The following is a 22,192-nucleotide window of genomic DNA, read 5'->3' on the forward strand; positions in this document are numbered from 1 at the left end:
TGTGTCGGAAATACAAAAAGATGTGTACAAAAGTTAGTAAAGCCTTTTCTGAATCCAGATGTAGCTGAACACAAACCTGACCTCCCTCCTGCTGTAATGATAAACTTCACATTCTCCACACTTACAATTTATGGAGAAGAAAAAGTGGAGACAATCTGGAGTCAGACAGAAGTGAGTTTAGTAGAGATTAGCTTTAAAGCTCTGCCTCAGGCTAGCTCATGGCGGCTACATTTGCTAATATTAACATATCAGACCTGAATGTCTGACAGTCATGTTGCATTGTGTTTAAGAGGATCTCAGGTTTATACAAGAAGGACCGTAAGGAATAACAGAGGCAAAAGATTTATTGATCCTGTTTTTAATATTGATCATGCAATGCTTAATCTGTTCACTGTAATAATATCAGACAGCTTGATTCAGACACACCCAGGTACTCAGCAACAAGTGTCAAAGCAGCCCGACGTACAAGGTTCCCATTTTACACAGACTGAAGACATCTGTTCACAGTTCATGACCGTGAATCAGTGTCACTCTTTAGTGAGCATGTCGACCATGTAACATCAGGCTCTCCAACCATGTAACCATGGTGATGTTAGAAACAACATGTGGATAGGGATGTAACGACACAACTTATTCATTCAGTGATCCACAACACAACAAGTTCATCTCATTTTGAGAAAGAAGTAAAATTATAAATGAATGATCGTTTTAACTCCCTGTCAATGACAAACTAAATCTCAAGATGTATTTATTTAATAAACCGATTGTTGATTGAGGCTGTAAAGTGACTGAAACACACACAATGCTCATTTGTCATAATAAAAAGTAACACTGATATCTTAAAAACAAAAAAGGATTTTAAAACAAATCCCAGGTCAAATAAATATGAAAACTCAGCAGTAAAAAGGATCCTGGTCTTCAGTGTTCCTGACAGCTCAGGGTCACCTCGTTTTCATGAACGTCTTTGAAAAGTTGGCTGATAACAGCTGTTAATAACTACTAACACACTGACGCTCACTGATCAGTCTGCTGATCCCAGACTGAGGAGCGATCGGCTTCTTTCATGGCTTCAGTCTCAACATCAGACACAAGAGGACCAGGTGAACCTGCATCTGTGTCAGAGAACATGGGCTGCACAAACGGGCTGCCTGCTCGCCATTAACCAGACTTTCAAAGAGATGAATGAAACCCTGAAACGCCGTGCATCACATGAAGAACGTGTTGATGTTGTGTATTTCTCATCTTAGCCTTACAAACAGAAACATGTTAAAGTGACATAAAGAAGGTCCGGACTCTGTTTTACAGCCCCAGATTTCATTCTTTGTTATCATGTCACATTTAGTCTCAGTGTGTCTGCTGTGTATAATTACACATGTGGCACATCAGCCTATTATTGATGAGTTAAATCTCCAGACATACTGATTAGTTATACAAATATTTTGTATTTCAGAGGCTCAACGTTTCCTCTGGATGTTTTTCTGTCCTTTTAAAGTCACTGTTTTTACTTTCTCTGTTTGAATTTGTCTCAGTGTTTTCTGCAGTGATATTCCTGTGTGCATGGGAAAGTTTAACATGTGATCACTGAAAGCAGCCTCTCTAATCTTTAAAGTAAATCCATTTAAAAAAAACATGAATTAATGAAATACAACAACTAAAGACAATAACTGACAGCTCAACATGAGTCTATTTAAAGAGCCTACAGAGATGGTTTGAGGTGGAGCGTAATGTCAGACACATTTTAGATACCATATCTGATCGAACTATAAATGTGTGAAGCCTCTATCAGTCTGTCTGAACAGGAACAGCAGTATGAATGATTCCTGACTCAGACAGAGTCGCTGCACCGTCAGTCCACACGGGGTTGAAAAATGTGACTCCATGTTTTTAACACCAAACTTTAAAGAAGCAAAAACTATTTCTCATAGTGTTGAAAAGAAATCAGTCAGCAGTTGACTTTCTGAAATGACCCACTGTGAAGTCAACATGAGAGGAGTGTAGGGAGAGGAAGACGTGTCTGTCTAACATCACGTTATCACTGAGACGACTCCTGAATTATGAGTGCGTGGAGCTGCAGGATTTCACAAGTTCACATTTAGCACGTGCAGAGTGTCTGTCCTCGTGAGCTTCATCTATTTCAGCCTTTGGCCGATATCTTACTAACGGGACTCCTTCAATGAAAAGGGATTCTAGCAGGAACATGAGAAAGGGGACATGCAGATTGAGAATATAAAATGGACGTCAGACGACAGGAGGTCTTTGAACGTTAAACAAAGCAGGTCACACGTTTGTCTACGAGTACTGATAGAAGGGTTGTTCATCAGGTCTGAATCCGTAGGCAGTAGCTGGTCGTCCCGGCGACGAAGTGGTCTGGTCGAAGACGTCGTTGCCATCTCTAAGAGTGAAAGATCAGAGGAACACAGGTAGTTGTGTTTTGAGTGATGTGTTTGTGAAACAGGCTGGGACATGGATCAGAGCTGGAGCAGGAGAGCAGACTGGCTCAGTTCAAGTGTGACCATCTTTCTTTAGATACACTGAACATGTGACAGTGATGACACGTGACATGTTTAGAGTATCAGTACGGGACCGCTGCACATTAGATGACATGTTCTCTTGTGATTGGTGTGCAAAGGGGGGACCTGCCTATAAAGCAGCGTCTGTGGATCATTACATGCTCTCTAAAGTGTTCTGGTCGGGCTTCTGGTGTTCAGTAAAGACTGAACAGTTTGCTCTGAGGAGGCTTTTTGTGTGGTGTATGTAAAAGACACAAACTAACTGGCAGTGCTGCCCCTCCATATACAGAAAACATCCCATAATAATACATTCTGCTGAGGATCCCAGCAACATGTCAGACTTACACTGTGAGGTGTGAGTCTCCGTTTTGAGACTGCAGGTCCCCGAAGAACTCCGGGCTGACCGAACCATCGCCTGGAGTGATTCCATCTACGGGCGCAAAGAAGGACTGAATCAACTTTATTTATACAGCACTTTTTAGACATTTACAAAGTGCTGAACATGTTTCAAAGCAATGCAGTGAGAGACGCATATTAAACAAAGTCTGCTGACATGACCTATAAGAATACACTGCAGAGATACAGTACACACACACACACACACACACATACACACACACACTGATCAGTAGCTACTGATACTTTTATCTGTTATTATTAAGTCTGCTTGGTTGAGTAATAAAATCCTCTTTATTCATCCCACAGCAGGGACATTTACAGGCTGACATGCGGATGTGTACCTGCACTGTAGAACAGATCAGTCCTGTCGTTGTCGTTGTCATAGAAATACGGTTCAGATTCATCAGCTTGCCGACTCTCGACCATCTCCAGCCACTGGTTGTTATGGAAACGGAACTTCTCTGACTGAATCTTCCTGCCCCACTCCTCGTCGTACTCCTGAGAGATAAAGAAAAAGCTGTTATACACAGCATGACTTCTTCTTCTTTACTAAAGCTTTCTTCTGTGTGTGTGTGTGTGTGTGACTCACAGCGATGATATCGAGGGTGTTGTCACACACTTTTCTGATCTCTGCATTCTTGTCATGCATCAGGTCGATCAGGTAGGCCGGAGCCTCTTCAACGGAGGTTAAAGAAAGACATGTTTAGAAGTAGCACACCACAGATGAAGAACAGGGAAGGTGAACACAGTCGCTGAAGGATACGTGTGTCTTTGATGATGACGTCTCGCGTGGCTTGATGAAACACCATTTGATAGAAGACGTAGACAATCTGACACACAAACTCGTCGTCCTCCTGTTGGGCTACAGTCAAACAAAAGAAATGCAGCTTCACCACCAAATCTGTGAGTTGACTTGTTTGTGTTTGAAGAGAGATGATGAGATGTGTTGTGCTTCCTTATACAAGCTTTGTGGGTAAAAGCACTTCTGAGGCTTTAATCATTGATATAACCCAATCTAAGAATTTGTGAATTGCAGCTGCTGAGCTGCAGAAATACTGACGTCTGGCCTGGATCAGGACATTCCTAAAAGAGGGATTTTTATTTCAGTGTTTGTGTCCTGAAGACTTTAAGAGGAAGGCACATGGAGAAAGGAAAACAAAGGATCTCTGAGAAATCCAAAAAATGTCCCATTCAATGTTTCTGTTTGTCTTGAGCTCAGTTGAGTGTTTACCATTAAGTAGCTCAATAAGTGCAGGAATAATGCCAGATTTAGCCAACATAGCAGCACAGGCGTCGTCCATGGAAACCGTTCCGATCATAATTACTACCTCCAGGATGAGGTCGTCCTCAGCTGAGCCTGAAAAACAAAGGCAAACACTTCAAAACTCAAATCTCACAGCATCACATTCAAAGACCATGATCTCTTCTGTTGTCGTACGAAAGTGGTCGCACAAACTAAAGTTACACGTGACACAAGGCAAACAGCCCCCGCCTCAGATTTAACCTTGATAGACGTGTTTGATAATCACAGCTCGTCCTCTCTCACATGGAAGTGGTTTGTCCTTTAAGAAGACGGCTGGACAGCGAACTGAAGCTTCAATGAGTTTAAAGGGAATGAATGAGACCTGTTTCTAGTAGGGCGGGGACTTGATTCAAAATGTTAACTAATTAACTCACAGCTTTCTAATTAATTTATCAAATTTAATCACAATTTAATCGCGGGACCTCACTCCCAGAATCGACACTTAGCATCCAGCATCTTGCTGGGAAGCTACGCTAACAGGCTCTGTGGAGAAAGATGAGAAGAACCGAGGACGAAGATAAAAGTATGTTTCAACTTGAAACTGATTTGGATGAAGGGGATTTTAAAGGTCTTGTGCTCAAATCAGATGTTCGTAGCTTTTAACAAGAGCAGCTGAGGCCGGTGGAGGAACAGGAGGCGGTAGCTTTAGCCAAGGCACAAGCTGTGCACTCTGGGAGTTGTAGTCTTTCATCCACATGAGCCAAAAAGACACTTTCTGCTTTTTCTCAGTCAAGAAGGCACCAACTTCAAAATGTATTTCACATTTCTACAACATATATGAGCCGATGTCAGCACATCCCTTTAAGCTGGGAGCTCTAGAACTCATCAGTACCTGGTTTCAGTCTGGCTTTAAGAAAAGGGACCAGATTGTACTCCTTAACCACCAACTCCCAGTCCAGGTCAGGATTGGTGAGGTTGGCCAGAGTACCCAGGCACTCCAGAACCCACTCCTCCTCTTCCTCTGCACGAATCTCTGCTGCCAGGTCGCCAACATAGTCCTGAGACAGAGACGGGGAGAAGACACTGAGGGGACCGTTCACCTCATGGACTAATACACTCCTGAGAGCTGCAGAGTAAAGAGTCCATCAGTATGAACTCATCCATTCATACACACTCACACACTGATGGTAGAGGCTGCTGCAGAGTAAAGAGTCCATCAGTATGAACTCATCCATTCACACACATTCACACACTGATGGTAGAGGCTGCTGCAGAGTAAAGAGCCCATCACTATGAACTCATCTGGCTCATAAAAGGAGCTGAATAATAAACTATTATTCATTATGTCGGGCTGATTGTGGGCACGAGTGCCTGATGGGAGTTCATTAAACACAGGAGGAGAATGGATACCTCTTCATTGTACTGACTTCAAAGATGCATTCAGGCTTTGTGACCATCACACCCAGAATATGAAACCCAGACATGGAAAGGAGCTGGTGGTTGTGTTTTGAATGTGTCACCTCTTCTCTTCTTGTTCTGTCTCAGCAGACTGCAGAGAACTTCTCTCAGCTTCACTCACAGCGTTTATTTATCAGCACACAGTAAACACAAGTTCACCAGACCGTACAGCTAGAGACTGCATCAATGAGCACACTTTACTAAACAACAATATTAAACACAAGTGACAACACAGCAACACTCACAACACTACTTATGTGGCTTTAAATACATTTTGATTTGGTTAAAGTTACTTTCATAGCTTATTATTTACATCATGTCACAGAGCTGTTTCAGTAGACACACTGACTATCCCAGATATTACCACCAACGCCACATGGGGGCGCTGTTTGCAAATAAATAAAAGGAGCCTTGCATAGATAAAACTCAGAGTAAACACAGCAGTACATTTAGACAAACTTTAATAATCGACGATCACCCTGTTACACATGCAAAAGTCACGTGTCTCTTCAACGTCCTCTGCACACATCCTAGTGGAAGCAGAAAAGGCAGCTCTCGTGGAACTGTTTCCGCCCTGAAGAAAAAAAGCATTTTATTGAGGAACAACTGAGAAAATAAAAGGAGATGATTGCAGTATGCACTCTTATTTTTTATTTGCTCAAACTACCAGCAACCTAAATCCTACAGCAGCAGCTCACACTCCTGAAAGTGGACATGTTTACCTCTTCCCTCCACCATTGGTTGTTTTTTACTTACAGATGTAAGTCTGTTTAAAATAAACTATCCTGCACACTGCATGTAAGGGTGAACATGTTACAATTACAGGAAGCCAGCTGAGTTCCTGTTAATGGAGGAGGGAGGGGCAGCACAGGATGGACACTAAAAGGGAAAGTGTTCAGTTAGGAAAGAACAGAGCTAAAGAGTGAAGCATGGTGAGTGTTTATCAGTGTTTTTATATTTTCTCTTCTGTAGTCTCAGTTTCCTCCTGTGAACTGAACAGAGTTTATAATGAAGTCATAACTTACATTAATATGAGCTGAGTGTGTGTTTTGTTTGTGTGTGTCGTTGGGTCAAACTGGGGCCTGTAGCCTACTACACAGCAGGATTTGAGTTTAAAGAGTCAGATCAACACATTGAGTTCAGAGCAGAAACAAGTTATTAGAGTCAGTTCGAAGGTGAACTAACGATGGAAGAAATACAAGCTGCACTTTTTACTCACACATTTTCCTTTTTTTGTCCTTCCTGCATTTGTTCCTGCAGCTGTGTCTCTTGGGAGCCTGTTTGTCTGAACTTATTTATATTGTTACAGTTTTTTTCAATGGCTAACAAGAGCTTACCCATACTTCAGATACTTTTTCTAAACTCTTAACACAGACTCACACCTACAAAACACAACTGGCCAAATGGATATTTTTCTTCTCAAAAGCACATTTTCTTAAATATATACTAACTCTTCATTTCAAAATAGAACACACTAACTAACTCACAACTTACATTAATATGAGCTGTGTGTGTGTGTGTGTGTGTGTGTGTGTGTGTGTGTTTCTCCTGTTTCCTGTGTTTTGATCTCTCTGTGTGTGTTTATGTTTTTCCTCTCAGACTTCAGATCAGATCATGGATGTGAGTTTAGAGGAAGAGGAGGACGGCGCAGAGTCTCCTGTACCCAGCTGTCTGTCTCTGAAGAGTGATCGGTCCAAACAACGTCTCATAGACTTCAGAAATGAACCTTCACACATAAAGTAAGACTCCTGAAAAACCTTCTCATCATCCACAGCTGTAGATCTTTTTGTATTTACAGCTTCTTGAACAGATTTGTCATCAGAGAGTTGATCAAAGATTCATAGAAATATAAAACTTATTGTTTTTTTTCAGAGATCAGAGGAGCAGACAGAGAGCAGAGTCTCCTGTACCCAGCTGTCTGTCTATGAAGAGTGATTGGTCCAAAGCTGAACCTCTAAGCTTCAGTGAAGAAGCTGGACCCTCAGACACAAAGTAAGTCTCCTCACTAACTCCTTGTCCCTTCAGATGTTTCCTTGTTGGGTCAGTCACCTTGTAAAGCTGTAATCTAATCTAAACTGCCCGTTCTCCTCCTACTTCTCATTACTACGTTTATTAGCAACAGAAGATGGTGCTCAGCACGGCCCCTGTTTCAAACAGTTTGTTGTTATTGTCTCTGTTTAGTCTTTTCCAGCATCATCTGATATGATACTGTGTGCTCATACGTAAGAAGCTGTTTGAGAAAGCAGAGAGCCAAAGGGAAAGTCTGTGTGACAGGTAAAGTGTAGAGAAGATGATAAAGTGAATCTTTACTCCAGAGGAGCTTTAATTCTTTACCTGGGACTTTTTGAAGAGTCTTTAAGATCTTCTTGATCCAAAGCAGCGGGCACAAACACTTAAAGGAATCATGGTGTTCATGTGTTTCTGTTCATGACAGCTGTCAGTATAACAAGTGAACATTGAACTAAACATGGGAACATTTGTTTTTATGACAATGATCCACAGAATCAAGATTCAAATCACATCATTAGTGCAGCTATAATATAAAGACCCTCCTGCAGTTGTGTTCAGGTGTCAAAGTCCAGGACTGACTTTAAGTCACAATCTGACCCAGGAGAGACAGAAACCATGAAGAGAAGGACAACAAATGAAACTGTAACATCACTAAGGACACACTCACACTGAGTAATCTGTAACGTGTCAAAGCATGTTTGACCCCCAAAGTCCAGTTTGTTTGACTAGTTGTCATGTTCTCTGTGTTGTGCAGACTTGACTTTACATTGTTGTTTTTTTGTCCGCCTTCCTTGATCACATAAAGTTATGCATGTGTTGTATTATGACGTTATGTACGAGAGGTAAACATGATCAGGCCTGGTTAGTCCTGGATCAGTGTGAGAGCAGGCCAGCAGGGTGATGAGGAGGGGGGTCAGTCGTTGGGGAAACATGTTCTAGACTGAGTTCACCCTGATACTGCTGATCCAGCACATTGTGATTCACAATGTTTCACCACGTCTAACCTGAGTTCAGAGGTGGACTAACCCGAGCTCAGCTGTCTGAAGTGACAGTGAAACAGTCGATGACGAGAATCAGACTCTTTGATTCTCTGACTGTGAAGAAGCTTCACATGGTGTTCAGTCTGACTGAATCAAATGAATCCAAACAGAAGAAAGAAGGTGTTACCTGCTGTCTGTGATCATCTGACTGTTTAGATTGTGTTTGATAAATCTTCATATTTTCTATCAGTCAACCATCAGTTTAGTTCTAAAGACATGTCTTCACAGGGGGACGAAGAGGATTCATGTTAGAGAGGAGCAGATGTCCTGTTCTGTGTGTCAGGACGTCCTGAAGGATCCCGTCTCTACCAGCTGTGGACACTGGTTCTGCAGACAGTGCATCACCTCATACTGGGACCAGTCTGGTTCAGCAGGAGACTCGTCCTGTCCTCAGTGTGGAAAAAGATCCAGAACAGGATCTGGACCGCAGACAGTCAGTCAGAGCAGCACTGAACAAAGTAAGACACTTTCTGTGATCTCCTAAAACACGACTTTTATTGGTCAATGTAAAAAGTCTACAAATTAAAACTCTTTACTGCTTTTATAATAACATCTGAAAACAATAATCATATTGTATCATTCTCTCTTTCAGTAGATAGAGGTCAGCAGGAGGTTTTAGATCAACATAAGGTCAGTCTGAGGACGAGATGTGAACATGTGACTGAAGGAAATGATGAAACGGGAAGTAGAAACCTTCTCAACAGGATCTACACTGAGCTCCACATCACAGAGGGGCAGAGTGAAGAGGTGAACAGCCAACATGAGGTGAGACAGATTGAGACAGACTTTAAAAAGAAGACCCTCCATGAGACTACAATCAAGTGCCAGGACATCTTTAAAGCCTTACCCAACCAACAGGAACCACAGACAGGAGCTCAACCCGACCAACAGGAACCAAAGACAGAAGCTCAATCCGACCAACAGGAACCAACGACAGGAGCTCAACCCGACCCACAGGAACCAAAGACAGAAGCTCAATCCGACCAACAGGAACCAAAGACAGGAGCTCAACCTGACCAACAGGAACCAACGACAGGAGCTCAACCCGACCAACAGGAACCAAAGACAGGAGCTCAATCCGACCAACAGGAACCAAAGACAGAAGCTCAATCCGACCAACAGGAACCAAAGACAGGAGCTCAACCTGACCAACAGGAACCAACGACAGGAGCTCAACCCGACCAACAGGAACCAAAGACAGGAGCTCAATCCGACCAACAGGAACCAAAGACAGAAGCTCAACCTGACCAACAGGAACCAACAACAGGAGCTCAACCCGACCAACAGGAACCAAAGACAGGAGCTCAATCCGACCAACAGGAACCAAAGACAGAAGCTCAACCCGACCAACAGGAACCAAAGACAGAAGCTAAACCCGACCAACAGGAACATGAGACAGGAGCTCAACCCGACCAACAGAAACCCATCAGAGTGGTTCTGACAAACGGCGTGGCTGGTGTTGGAAAAACCTTCTCAGTGCAGAAGTTCACTCTGGACTGGGCCGAGGGCTCAGAGAACCAAGACATCAGTCTGCTGATCCTGCTTTCATTCAGAGAGCTGAACTTGATCAGAGATCAGCGCTACAGTCTTCTTGAGCTGCTCCGTGTTTTCCATCCAACATTACAGAAGGTGGCAGCAGAGACGCTCGCTGTCTGTAAACTGTTGTTCATCTTTGATGGCCTGGATGAAAGCAGACTGTCATTGGACTTCACAAACAGGGAGGTTGTGTCTGATGTCACACAGAAGTCATCGTTAAACACACTGTTCACAAACCTCATCAAGGGGAATCTGCTCCCCTCAGCTCTCATCTGGATCACTTCTCGACCTGCAGCAGCCAATCAGATCCCTCCTTCATGTGTTGACAGGGTAACAGAAGTACGAGGCTTCACTGACACCCAGAAGGAGGAGTACTTCAGGAGGAGGTTCAGTGATGAAGATCTGTCCAGCAGAATCATCTCACACATCCAGACATCCAGGAGCCTCCACATCATGTGTCTGATCCCGGTCTTCTGCTGGATCACTGCCACAGTTCTGGAGCACATGATGAGCACAGAGCAGAGAGGAGAGCTGCCCAAGACCCTGACTGACATGTACTCACACTTCCTGCTGGTTCAGACACAGAGGAAGAAGAACAAGTATGATGAGGGACATCAGATGAGTCCACATGAGCTGACGGAGGCCGACAGGGAACTTCTTCTGAAGCTGGGGAGGCTGGCGTTTGAACATCTGGAGGACGGAAACATCATGTTCTACCAAGAAGACCTGGAGCGGTGTGGTCTGGATGTCACAGAGGCCTCGGTGTACTCAGGAGTTTGTACAGAGATCTTCAAATCAGAGAGTGTGATCTTCCAGAAAACAGTCTACTGCTTTGTTCATCTGAGCGTTCAGGAGTTTCTGGCTGCAGTCTACATGTTCCACTGTTTCACCAACAGGAACACAACAGTACTGGAGGCTTTTCTGGGAGGAAAACACAGAGTTTCAACCCTGGAAATGTTCCTAAACAAATCAATAATAAAAACCCTGGAAACTCAAAATGGTCACCTGGACCTGTTTGTTCGCTTCCTTCATGGACTGTCTCTGACATCAAACCAGAGAATCTTAGGAGGCCTGCTGGGTCACACATACAACAGTCCAGAAATGATCCAGAGAGTCATCAACAACCTGAAGGAGAAAAAGACCAATCTATCTCCTGACAGAAGCATCAACATCTTCCACTGTCTGACAGAGATGAAGGACCTCTCAGTCCATCAGGAGATCCAAGAGTTCCTGAAGTCAGAGAACAGATCAGAGAAGGAACTCTCTGAGATCCACTGCTCTGCTCTGGCCTACATGCTGCAGATGTCCGAGGAGGTTCTGGATAAGTTGGACCTGAAGAAGTACAAGACATCAGAGCAGGGACGACTGAGACTGATTCCAGCTGTGAGGAACTGCAGGAAGGCAAAGTAAGTCCAGATGTGATGAGCATTATAAATCAGTGTCAAGTACTAATTTACTTATTTTAATACAAACTAAACATAATCCTCTATGTTGATCAAAAAGTGTTCCTCTGTTAATGTTCAGGAGAAAGAGTCAGTTGTAGTTTTTTAGCTTTTTGTCCTGAGTTTATAAATGTCTTTGATAGTTTTTTGTGAACACATTCAGGACAGAATTCCCAAAGACGTGACTGAGATGTCTGATAGTGTTAATCACCGGGGCGTCGGCAGGTCATTTTTACCGGGCTTGAGCCCCGAATGTTTTGAGGATAGACCCGAAAATATTTTTTTTAACAAAAGTCTTAGTTACATAACAGTCAGTCAACATTGGAAAAGGTCTCTGTTAGGTCTGTGTGTGTGTGTGTGTGTGTGTGTGTGTGTGTGTGTGTGTGTGTGTGTGTGTGTGTGTGTGTGTGTGTGTGTGTGTCTGTATGCGTGCAAGGTCTGATTGTCAGTGCTGAGTGATTAACGTTACGTCAGCGTATCAGACGGCGACTCAAATTCCAGCGGGACAGGGTGGTAATATTTACAAGCTTTGGAGATGGCAGACAGGGGACAAGCAAAATAATTATCTTTTAGGATTTTTCCAAAAGAGACGAAACGGTAAGAAAAGCTGTGAGCCTGTGTGGTAACATCTCAGAGCTGATTAAACCTCCCTGTTGATTTATATGAAGAATCATATTCGACTGTCAGTCTTTATGAGCATTTGAATGGAGGTGCATTTAAGCTAGAGGTCGTCTGATCCAACAGCACTCTTCCTTTGTCTTTAAGCAGAATTCTTCACCTAAATCAGATATTCATAATATAAGCTGAAACTCACTAGATTGACCATAAAGTGTGTAGGCACTGTGAAGTTGTTCCTCCTAAAAATAGGCAGATGCTCTACTATTAGTGTAATAATCCATCTGAAATTTAAACTGGTTTTTAAGAGAAATTTATTTGAAAAACAGGATAAACTACTGTGTAGCCCAAAGATCATTGAAAGCGCTTCATATCAAGAAGATATCACAGCGTTTCTTTTATATAAGATTAACTTTACAACCTGTAATAAGTTCAGTCGTCTACTTTAAGCCTTCACGTTTCAGTTTTCATTACATTTATAAATGCATGTTTTATGCTAATTCAGATGTTAAGGCTTTAATCTTAGTCATGTTTTTACAGATTGATGACAAGTCAGTAAATATAATTACAGCATCTTGCTGAAATACAAATAACACAAAAATGAATCTTTGTTTATCTGAGAGATAAAAAAAAAAGTCAAGCATTTTCTACTTTTTGAAAATAACACATCACTGCCCCCATTTTAGTTTAATACAGTATTTGTTACTATTAAAGGAAACATTGTGCTATATAGGACAGGCTGGTTGTATAGGACAAGCTGGGGCCTGAACTAAGAAGTGAGTTTAACATATTCAGGGTCTCTTCAGGTGATCTGACTTCATGAACCCTCACATTAGAGATCGTGCTTCAACTTAAATGCTCTGGCACTTTTCCAGGATGAAAGATATCAGTAAACAATAATCATTAACTTAACAGACTATAGTTTAATGCTAAATCATGCAGGACTCATGAAGTGTCCTCCCCTCTCTCGATCAGCTCCTGGAGCTCCACCATCTAAAGATCTGATTGGTCAGTGGGTGGAGATTTTTACAGGTTGATCTGCTATCTCAATTATAACCTGCTCCCGAGCAGGTTATAATTGATCATGCAGCATCAGTTACCTTGGTGATATACCCAGATAACAAGTGAACGACCATCGTATGAATGAAAACACAGAGTTAACCCTGAAGTGACCTCGCTGACCTCAAATCCTGCTTCGTAGTACCGGCCCAAGAAAAGAAAAGAACAACACAAGATACTTAAATTGCAAATAAGGTGCCAATGTGTATAAAAAAATTATTAAAATAGAGCATAGTTTATGTTTTTTTTATTCGAGGGACATTTATCCATGTCTGGGCTAAACTCCCAATCTCCTTCAAACTCTAGAAACGCCCCTGGTTAATCAGGTGCTGTGAGCGCCCCCTTCCAGCCTCTGCAGGCATTACAAATCAATCCTCAGCATCATATCTCAACATCTCAGCAGGTAGATCACAGAACAACTGTCCTTACAGGAGATCCTTAACCTCACTACATTTTAATCTTTGCTGATTTGTTTGATGATTCAGCAGCAGTCTCTGTATTTTCATGTTTATAGAAGTGATCCAGACAGCACGAGAATGAGATCGTCCTCCTCCAGAGTTACTGTTTCATGAGTTTCAAATGGTTTTCTACTCCAGAGAGAGTCCTGTGAATAGATCACACTTCAGATCACAGACTGTAGATGAAGGATATTTAAGGGGAAAGGAGGCTACATCAGTTCCAGGGAATAAGTCTCCAGTTTATAACTAGTTTTCTGCCAGAGGACAAAGAGTATCACGTCATCAATCTTGATGTTATAATCCAAGTCACAAATCAGATGTAACAAAGGCTAATTTGTTATAATTAAAGCTTAATGCAGAATTAAAGATATGACTTAAGCACCACCTAAAGTAAATCAATAAATGTAGTAATTCACTGCTACTCTTTGGACTTAAACAAAGGAAACTTCCATCTTAAGCACAAAGTCCAAACTATCAGGATTGATGAGGCATTCACATGCAGTCAGCTCCATTGTTCCCAAAGAGCTCTCAGCATGTGAGCTGGCTGCCATCATCAGCTCTGAAGCTCCGCCCATCCAGGGAACTTATGCTGCGTTTCATTTACCTCAGAACTGGGAAGTCAGAGCTGGGAATGACGTCACGTGTTCCAGTTGAAAGGCAGAAAAGCAACATGGACGCCTCCAGGAGTACCTTTGATTTGTTAGCTAACACCAAACGATAACAACACACTACGTGATAGTTTGAGAACAAAAATAAAATGACAACATGTCCACAGAGAGAACTGTCACGATACTATCAGAGTGTTTAATTTAACCACACAAACAGAGGAGCAAGCGGGTAATAAACATGATAGTTACACCTTCAATGTACGGTTGATGCACGTAGCAGCCATGTCGGATACTAACTTGGACTACTCCAAGATCCTTCGACTTGTAAATACTGAAAGATTTTTAGGCTGTTCGTATAATCAAGACCGAATGAGATCAGGTTGATCACAGGTTATATAAAGAGCCACCCAGCTGAGAATTTCTCTGCTCCACTCGACCTCAGCCAACAAGAAGAAGAAGAAGTGATGATGGCAAAACAAGAGTTTTAATACAGACAGTTTCATGAAAGATAGTTTCAGGGGAGTGTCTTCTGCTATCTGGGTGTTATACAGTGGACTGATACAGAGAGGTACAGAGTGCTGACTATTTTGCAAAAACAGGAGAAGCAGTGACCTTGAGCAACTAGAACAAAGAGCAGCTGGTGAGAAATATATTAACAATATGACTTCAGGGGGCGTTCCAGTTGACACTGCCGACGAGGAACTCTGACTTTCCCACTTCCCAGTTCAACTGGAATGCATCAATAAAGCCAGGTAGAGGAGAGTGACAGAAGGAGGGGTTTCCACAATAGGCTTGATGTAGTACTAAATAAAACTTCATTTGTTTTCCATTGAATGATTAAAGGATTAAAAAATGTGCAGGTAGGAAAACGAGTGATGAAACTGTTTGTGTCAGTGACAGATTCCACTGATGTGTAAAGTTAAGACCAAACAGGACAAACTGTTTAATCATCAAATGTGAGACTTGAATATCAAACACTTCTTTCATGAGTCATATTTTTCTCTTTTATGTGTCACAACAGACTTTCTGACTGTGAACTCTCAGAGACTCACTGTGACGTCATGGCCTCAGCTCTGAAGTCCAACCCCTCCCATCTCAGAGAGCTGGACCTGAACTGGAACAAGAACTTGCAGGATTCAGGAGTGAAGCTGCTGTGTGAGGGACTGCAGAGTCCAAACTGCAGACTGGAGGCTCTGAGGTCAGATCACTGACTGTAATATATCATATACAGTTGTGTGCGAAAGTCAGGGCACCCCTTTAAAAACAGCATATTTTATATATTTAAAAATGTATATTCATATTTACTGTCTCTCTGGTATATGGGAAAAAAGACAATATTGTCAGGAAACATTAATGCATAGTTACATTTTATTTTATAAATTGAACAAAATTACAAAAATTAAAAACATAATTTTGGCATTATTGCAACATAGTGACACAAATAGCTATTTAATAAAAATGACCGCAAAAGTTAAATCAGAACCATTTACTCGATTGGGCCCCAGACTACCTTGCCCTGAAAATGTTGGGGCCCAAAGTCAAAAAGGTTAAGAAACCCTGCTTTAGATGAACTTGTAATAGCTGTTGATTGAGTGTCATTGACTGTGTTAAATAAAATCTGTTCTAATTTAAAGAGCAGTTGTCTGGTATTACTGGTGTAATAACAACTGGGTGTGAGGGCTAGTGTACGGATTAACACCTTCCACTTATTTAAATACAGATGTTTATTAAATAATAATGTTGGTATTTAACTAATTAAATTTGCTTCACTGTCATCGACATTTACATCTTTTATTCTTTATTCAGATTGAACCACTGCAGTTTGTCAGAGATCAGCTGTTCTTCTCTGGCCTCAGCTCTGAAGTCCAACCCCTCCCATCTCAGAGAGCTGGACCTGAGTGAGAACGACCTGCAGGATTCAGGAGTGAAGCTGCTGTGTGATTATCTGCAGAGTCCAAACTGCAGACTGGAGACTCTGAGGTCAGATCACTGACTGTGTCATTCATTTGAATCATTTCAATCCACATCCTCCATTGATGCACATTTCAGGATTTATATATTTTCAGTATTTGTCTGAATTTAAATCTCTGGATATTTAATGATTTCGGAGATTCTTTACATTTATATTATTCTCTACATTTATACTAATAATCATGATTAATTAATGATTAATATAAATGAGTAATATTATGAATTAGTAATGACGAAGCTCCACCCTGAAATCAGAGAACAATAACCAAATAACACAAAATCAGACCTAAATTTAATTTAGTTACCAATATTGTAATTTAATAAATGTGTTTATTTAAATGATTGGAAGGAGTGAATCCATAGATTAGCCCAAACAAACTTTTATAAAGCAAACAGAGCGGCACACGTGTGTGCGTGGTTGTGTACAGTTCCAGACACCAGGATTTTCCCCTCCAGGACGATAACCAGTCAGCTGTCAGCTGGTTTCCAGTTACTTCCCAGGCAAAGAGAGAGCGCCCCCTCTTTGCATACATTACACTGTAAACACGCCCATGTGTCTAATTGTAGGCTGTCACCAGTAGATGGCGCTCACCTCACAAGAACACATCAGCCTTATTGTATTATGGAGCTGAACTCAGGTCATTGTAACTCAGACATTTATTAGTGAATCCTGAATCACATCAGCTGCTGCACAAAATCACATTTAGTATATTCTATATGACATTAAACATATTCATTACTTCTCTACTCTACTTTAATGTGCAAACCTTTTACACATGTACTTATTTGATGAGTATTGTTTACATGTCCTTAAAATAAGTTGTTAAAATGATTCTTGTTTTGGGTGAAAACACGTCACTTTCACTGACGTGCGGATCAACAAATCCACTCACAGTCAGCACAGGTAGACTAATCTCAACCGTTTAGGTGAAGCTCTCATAAATGTACATCATGACACAGCGTTATCCTCAGTTTATTTTATGATGTAGCGCACTTGGCGTGACTCCAGTCTGCGTCATGACACGTGGTCAGCAGTGCAGTGACCGTGGTCGGGGGGCAAAAGCTGCTCAGTTATTTTATAAGTGTCCTTATGAAGTTGTATTTATCATTGAGGAGCTATTACAATGCACTCATTACGTTTGAACAAAAAGATGCACTGAAACGCTCATGATGTGATTCATCCACACTGGATGTGTGCTTTTCACTGTGCTTGATGCAGCTGTACAAACTTCTGTTTGTGGGTTTGCTTTCAAGGCGCAGGTCTGTCTTTGTGCGATTCTGCATCTGCAGACACTCAGACACACTGAGGGTTTCTAAATTAAATACAGGATACTGAATGTATGATGTATTTAAATGTAAAACATAATTCTAATGAAAATCAAGTTACATTTGTACCTAATGAAAGAATGAAGCAGTGTTCTTGTACTGCTTGTTTACGTGTCTTGTGTTTTTACTCTGAAGCAAACAGACAGACAGAAACGTGTAGTTCTGATAATGTTTGACAAAGTGGAGGCAGGGAGAGCTTGGGCTGATGGTCCTTTCTGTTTGAACAAAATTCAATTCAATTAAAAAAACTTTATTTGTCCCCGGGGGGCAATTCAAGCAAAAGACACAATGTAAGGCTAATGATTGGATTCCTGTTATCAATCGAGTGCTGATTTCTGTATGTAACTGGGGGCTGGGCATCAGGAAACATGGACAACTGCAGTTTAATTGTAAACATGAATCTACAGTATGGCTTTCTTCCTGCTCCTCTGTTTCCCATCTTAGAAAAATCACACCCACCAAAACATCCTTCTAATCGAATCCAAAATTCATTTTTACCTCCTTAAAAAAAGAAGCTTGTTTGACTCAAGTGTTTACTCATGTCATGCACTATAATATTTATGATTTGATTCCTTCCACAGTGGAAGAGTGTCTTTTTGAAAATGACCGTCAGAGGTCTTTGTCTCAGCCCGTCCTGCGTGTCTGTCGCGGGTGAGGAGACGTGGAGGGAATCTTCGGTCTATCTTTCAGACACTTTCACAGGCGTTTCAGACGCTTTTCTTTCATCAAACACTTTTAAACCAAACAGACTATGAACATAACAACAGCTGCAACAACGTTTTCCTGACACGCTTCACTTTTGGTTATTTTCCCCCGCGGCGCTCTGATTCTCCTCCTTTCTGCAGCGCATCAACAACCTCGGCCATATTCATCAGAACACGGGTTGATTGCACACACATACACGTGTTAGCTTTATAAATGTTTGCTCAGCTTTAGATGAACTTGTAATAGCTGTTGATTGAGTGTCATTGTCTGTGTTAAATAAACTCTGTTCTAATTTAAAGAGCAGTTGTCTGGTATTACTGGTGTAATAACAACTGGGTGTGAGGGCTAGTCTACGGATTCACACCTTCCACTTATTTAAATATAGATGTTTATTAATTGATAATGTTGGTATTTAACTAATTAAATTTGCTTCACTGTCATTGACATTTACATCTTTTATTCTTTATTCAGATTGAGTCTCTGCAGTTTGTCAGAGATCAGCTGTTCTTCTTTGGCCTCAGCTCTGAAGTCCAACCCCTCCCATCTCAGAGAGCTGGAGCTGAGTGAGAACTACAAGCTGCAGGATTCAGGAGTGAAGCTGCTGTGTGATTATCTGCAGAGTCCAAACTGCAGACTGGAGACTCTGAGGTCAGATCACTGACTGTGTCATTCATTTGAATCATTTCAATCCACATCCTCCATTGATGCACATTTCAGGATTTATATATTTTCAGTATTTGTCTGAATTTAAATCTCTGGATATTTAATGATTTCAGAGATTTTTTTATTATTTTCAATTTGTTGAATAATTTACAGATTTGATGTGAACATGTTTTTATGAATGTTGGGGTTTGATTTAGTTAGTTTGGTTTTTACATTTATACTAATAATCATGATTAATTAATGATGAATATAAATGAGTAATATTATGAATTAGTATTGACGAGGCTCCACCCTGAAATCAGAGAACATTAACCAAATAACACAAAATCAGTCGTAAATTTAATTTAGTTACCAATTTTGTAATTTAATAAATATCTTTATTTAAATGATTGGAAGGCGTGAATCCATACATTAGCCCTAAAAAACTTTTATAAAGCAAACAGAGCGGCACACGTGTGTGCGTGGTTGTGTACAGTTCCAGTCACCAGGATTTTCCCCTCCAGGACGATAACCAGTCAGCTGTCAGCTGGTTTCCAGTTACTTCCCAGACAAAGAGAGAGCGCCCCCTCTTTGCATACATTACACTGTAAACACGCCCATGTGTCTAATTGTAGGCTGTCACCAGTAGATGGCGCTCACCTCACAAGAACACATCAGCCTTATTGTATTATGGAGCTGAACTCAGGTCATTGTAACTCAGACATTTATTAGTGAATCCTGAATCACATCAGCTGCTGCACGAAATCATATTTAGTATATTCTATATGACGTTAAACATATTCATTACTTCTCTACTCTACTTTAATGTGCAAACCTTTTACACATGTACTTATTTGATGAGTATTGTTTACATGTCCTTAAAATAACTTGTTAAAATAATTCTTGTTTTGGGTGAAAACTCGTCACTTTCACTGACGTGCGGATCAACAAATCCACTCACAGCCAGCACAGGTAGACTAATCTCAACCGTTTAGGTGAAGCTCTCATAAATGTACATCATGACACAGCGGTAACCTCAGTTTATTTTATGATGTAGCGCACTTGGCGTGACTCCAGTCTGCGTCATGACATGTGGTCAGCGGTGCAGTGACCGTGGTCGGGGGGCAAAAGCTGCTCAGTTATTTTATAAGTTTCCTTATGAAGTTGTATTTATCATTGAGGAGCTATTACAACGCACTCATTATGTTTGAACAAAAAGATGCACTGAAACGCTCATGATGTGATTCATCCACACTGGATGTGTGCTTTTCACTGTGCTTGATGCAGCTGTACAAACTTCTGTTTGTGGGTTTGCTTTCAAGGCGCAGGTCTGTCTTTGTGCGATTCTGCATCTGCAGACACTCAGACACACTGAGGGTTTCTAAATTAAATACAGGATACTGAATGTATGATGTATTTAAATGTAAAACATAATTCTAATGAAAATCAAGTTACATTTGTACCTAATGAAAGAATGAAGCAGTGTTCTTGTACTGCTTGTTTACGTGTCTTGTGTTTTGACTCTGAAGCAAACAGACAGACAGAAACGTGTAGTTCTGATAATGTTTGACAAAGTGGAGGCAGGGAGAGCTTGGGCTGATGGTCCTTTCTGTTTGAACAAAATTCAATTCAATTAAAAAAAACTTTATTTGTACCCGGGGGGCAATTCAAGCAAAAGACACAATGTAAGGCTAATGATTGGATTCCTGTTATTGATCGAGTGCTGATTTCTGTATGTAACTGGGGGCTGGGCATCAGGAAACATGGAAAACTGCAGTTTAATTGTAAACATGAATCTACAGTATGGCTTTCTTCCTGCTCCTCTGTTTCCCATCTTAGAAAAATCACACCCACCAAAACATCCTTCTAATCAAATCCAAAATTCATTTTTACCTCACTAAAATAAGAAGCTTGTTTGACTCAAGTGTTTACTCATGTCATGCACTATAATATTTATGATTTGATTCCTTCCACAGTGGAAGAGTGTCTTTTTGAAAAAGACAGTCAGAAGTCTTTGTCTCAGCCCGTCCTGCGTGTCTGTCGAGGGTGAGGAGACGTGGAGGGAATCTTCGGTCTATCTTTCAGACACTTTCACAGGCGTTTCAGCCGCTTTTCTTTCATCAAACACTTTTAAACCAAACAGACTATGAACATAACAACAGCTGCAACAACGTTTTCCTGACACGCTTCACTTTTGGTTATTTTCCCCCGCGGCGCTCTGATTCTCCTCCTTTCTGCAGCGCATTAATAACCTCGGCCATGTTCATCAGAACACGGGTTGATTGCACACACATACACGTGTTAGCTTTATAAATGTTTGCTCAGCTTTAGATGAACTTGTAATAGCTGTTGATTGAGTGTCATTGACTGTGTTAAATAAACTCTGTTCTAATTTAAAGAGCAGTTGTCTGGTATTACTGGTGTAATAACAACTGGGTGTGAGGGCTAGTGTACGGATTCACACCTTCCACTTATTTAAATATAGATGTTTATTAATTGATAATGTTGGTTTTTAACTAATTAAATTTGCTTCACTGTCATCAACATTTACATCTTTTATTCTTTATTCAGATTGAGTCGCTGCAGTTTGTCAGAGATCAGCTGTTCTTCTCTGGCCTCAGCTCTGAAGTCCAACCCCTCCCATCTCAGAGAGCTGGACCTGCTCTACAACAACCTGCAGGATTCAGGAGTGAAGCTGCTGTGTGATTATCTGCAGAGTCCAAACTGCAGACTGGAGACTCTGAGGTCAGATCACTGACTGTGTCATTCATTTGAATCATTTCAATCCACATCCTCCATTGATGCACATTTCAGGATTTATATATTTTTAATATTTGTCTGAATTTCAATCTCTGGATATTTAATGATTCTGGAGACATTTAATTTTTCAAGTTGGTGAACAATTAGAGATTTGTAAAAATGTTTTTATGACTCCGTTCAGTAAAGTTGAACAACGTGCACATGAAGCCTCTCTGGTTTCCTCTGGTTCTGTTAAGAAGTGAAATCATGAAAACTTGAGATTCAATAATGTCTAATTTGATAAATGTAGTAACATCACAGAGCTGACTGAGATCAGCAGCCTGTTCTTTATCTGTGCACATGAACAGCTGGATGAATGTTGAGCTGACATTTGGAGGATTTAGATTTAGTGAATACATAATCAGAAATGA

At 41.1% G+C, this 22,192-nt stretch overlaps 2 protein-coding genes across 2 annotated transcripts in view; one reads left to right on the top strand and one right to left on the bottom strand.

The window, feature by feature from the left end:
* Positions 1-22,192, top strand: part of LOC306826876 (NACHT, LRR and PYD domains-containing protein 3-like) — a 53,728-nt gene that overhangs the window by 27,369 nt on the left and 4,167 nt on the right. Inside the window, exons 2-10 of the mRNA XM_079348421.1 lie at positions 7,210-7,349; positions 7,483-7,602; positions 8,889-9,118; positions 9,253-9,498; positions 10,060-11,602; positions 15,400-15,576; positions 16,185-16,358; positions 18,852-19,028; positions 21,594-21,767. Of these exons, the coding sequence (XP_079204547.1) occupies positions 7,225-7,349; positions 7,483-7,602; positions 8,889-9,118; positions 9,253-9,498; positions 10,060-11,602; positions 15,400-15,576; positions 16,185-16,358; positions 18,852-19,028; positions 21,594-21,767 (2,966 nt within the window). The 5' untranslated portion in view covers positions 7,210-7,224. The remainder of the gene's footprint in view (positions 1-7,209; positions 7,350-7,482; positions 7,603-8,888; positions 9,119-9,252; positions 9,499-10,059; positions 11,603-15,399; positions 15,577-16,184; positions 16,359-18,851; positions 19,029-21,593; positions 21,768-22,192) is intronic.
* On the bottom strand, positions 327-6,326 carry LOC306827176 (kinesin-associated protein 3-like; the record flags this gene model as incomplete). Its single annotated transcript, XM_079348845.1, has 8 exons — positions 327-2,392; positions 2,856-2,940; positions 3,251-3,407; positions 3,499-3,584; positions 3,673-3,771; positions 4,141-4,266; positions 5,045-5,210; positions 6,309-6,326. The coding sequence occupies 8 exons, from the start codon at positions 6,324-6,326 to the stop codon at positions 2,290-2,292; spliced, it is 840 nt and encodes a 279-aa protein (XP_079204971.1). The 3' UTR covers positions 327-2,289.

Source organism: Symphodus melops (genome assembly GCF_947650265.1).
Source record: "Symphodus melops genome assembly, chromosome: 7".
Taxonomy (NCBI): Eukaryota; Metazoa; Chordata; class Actinopteri; order Labriformes; family Labridae; genus Symphodus; species Symphodus melops.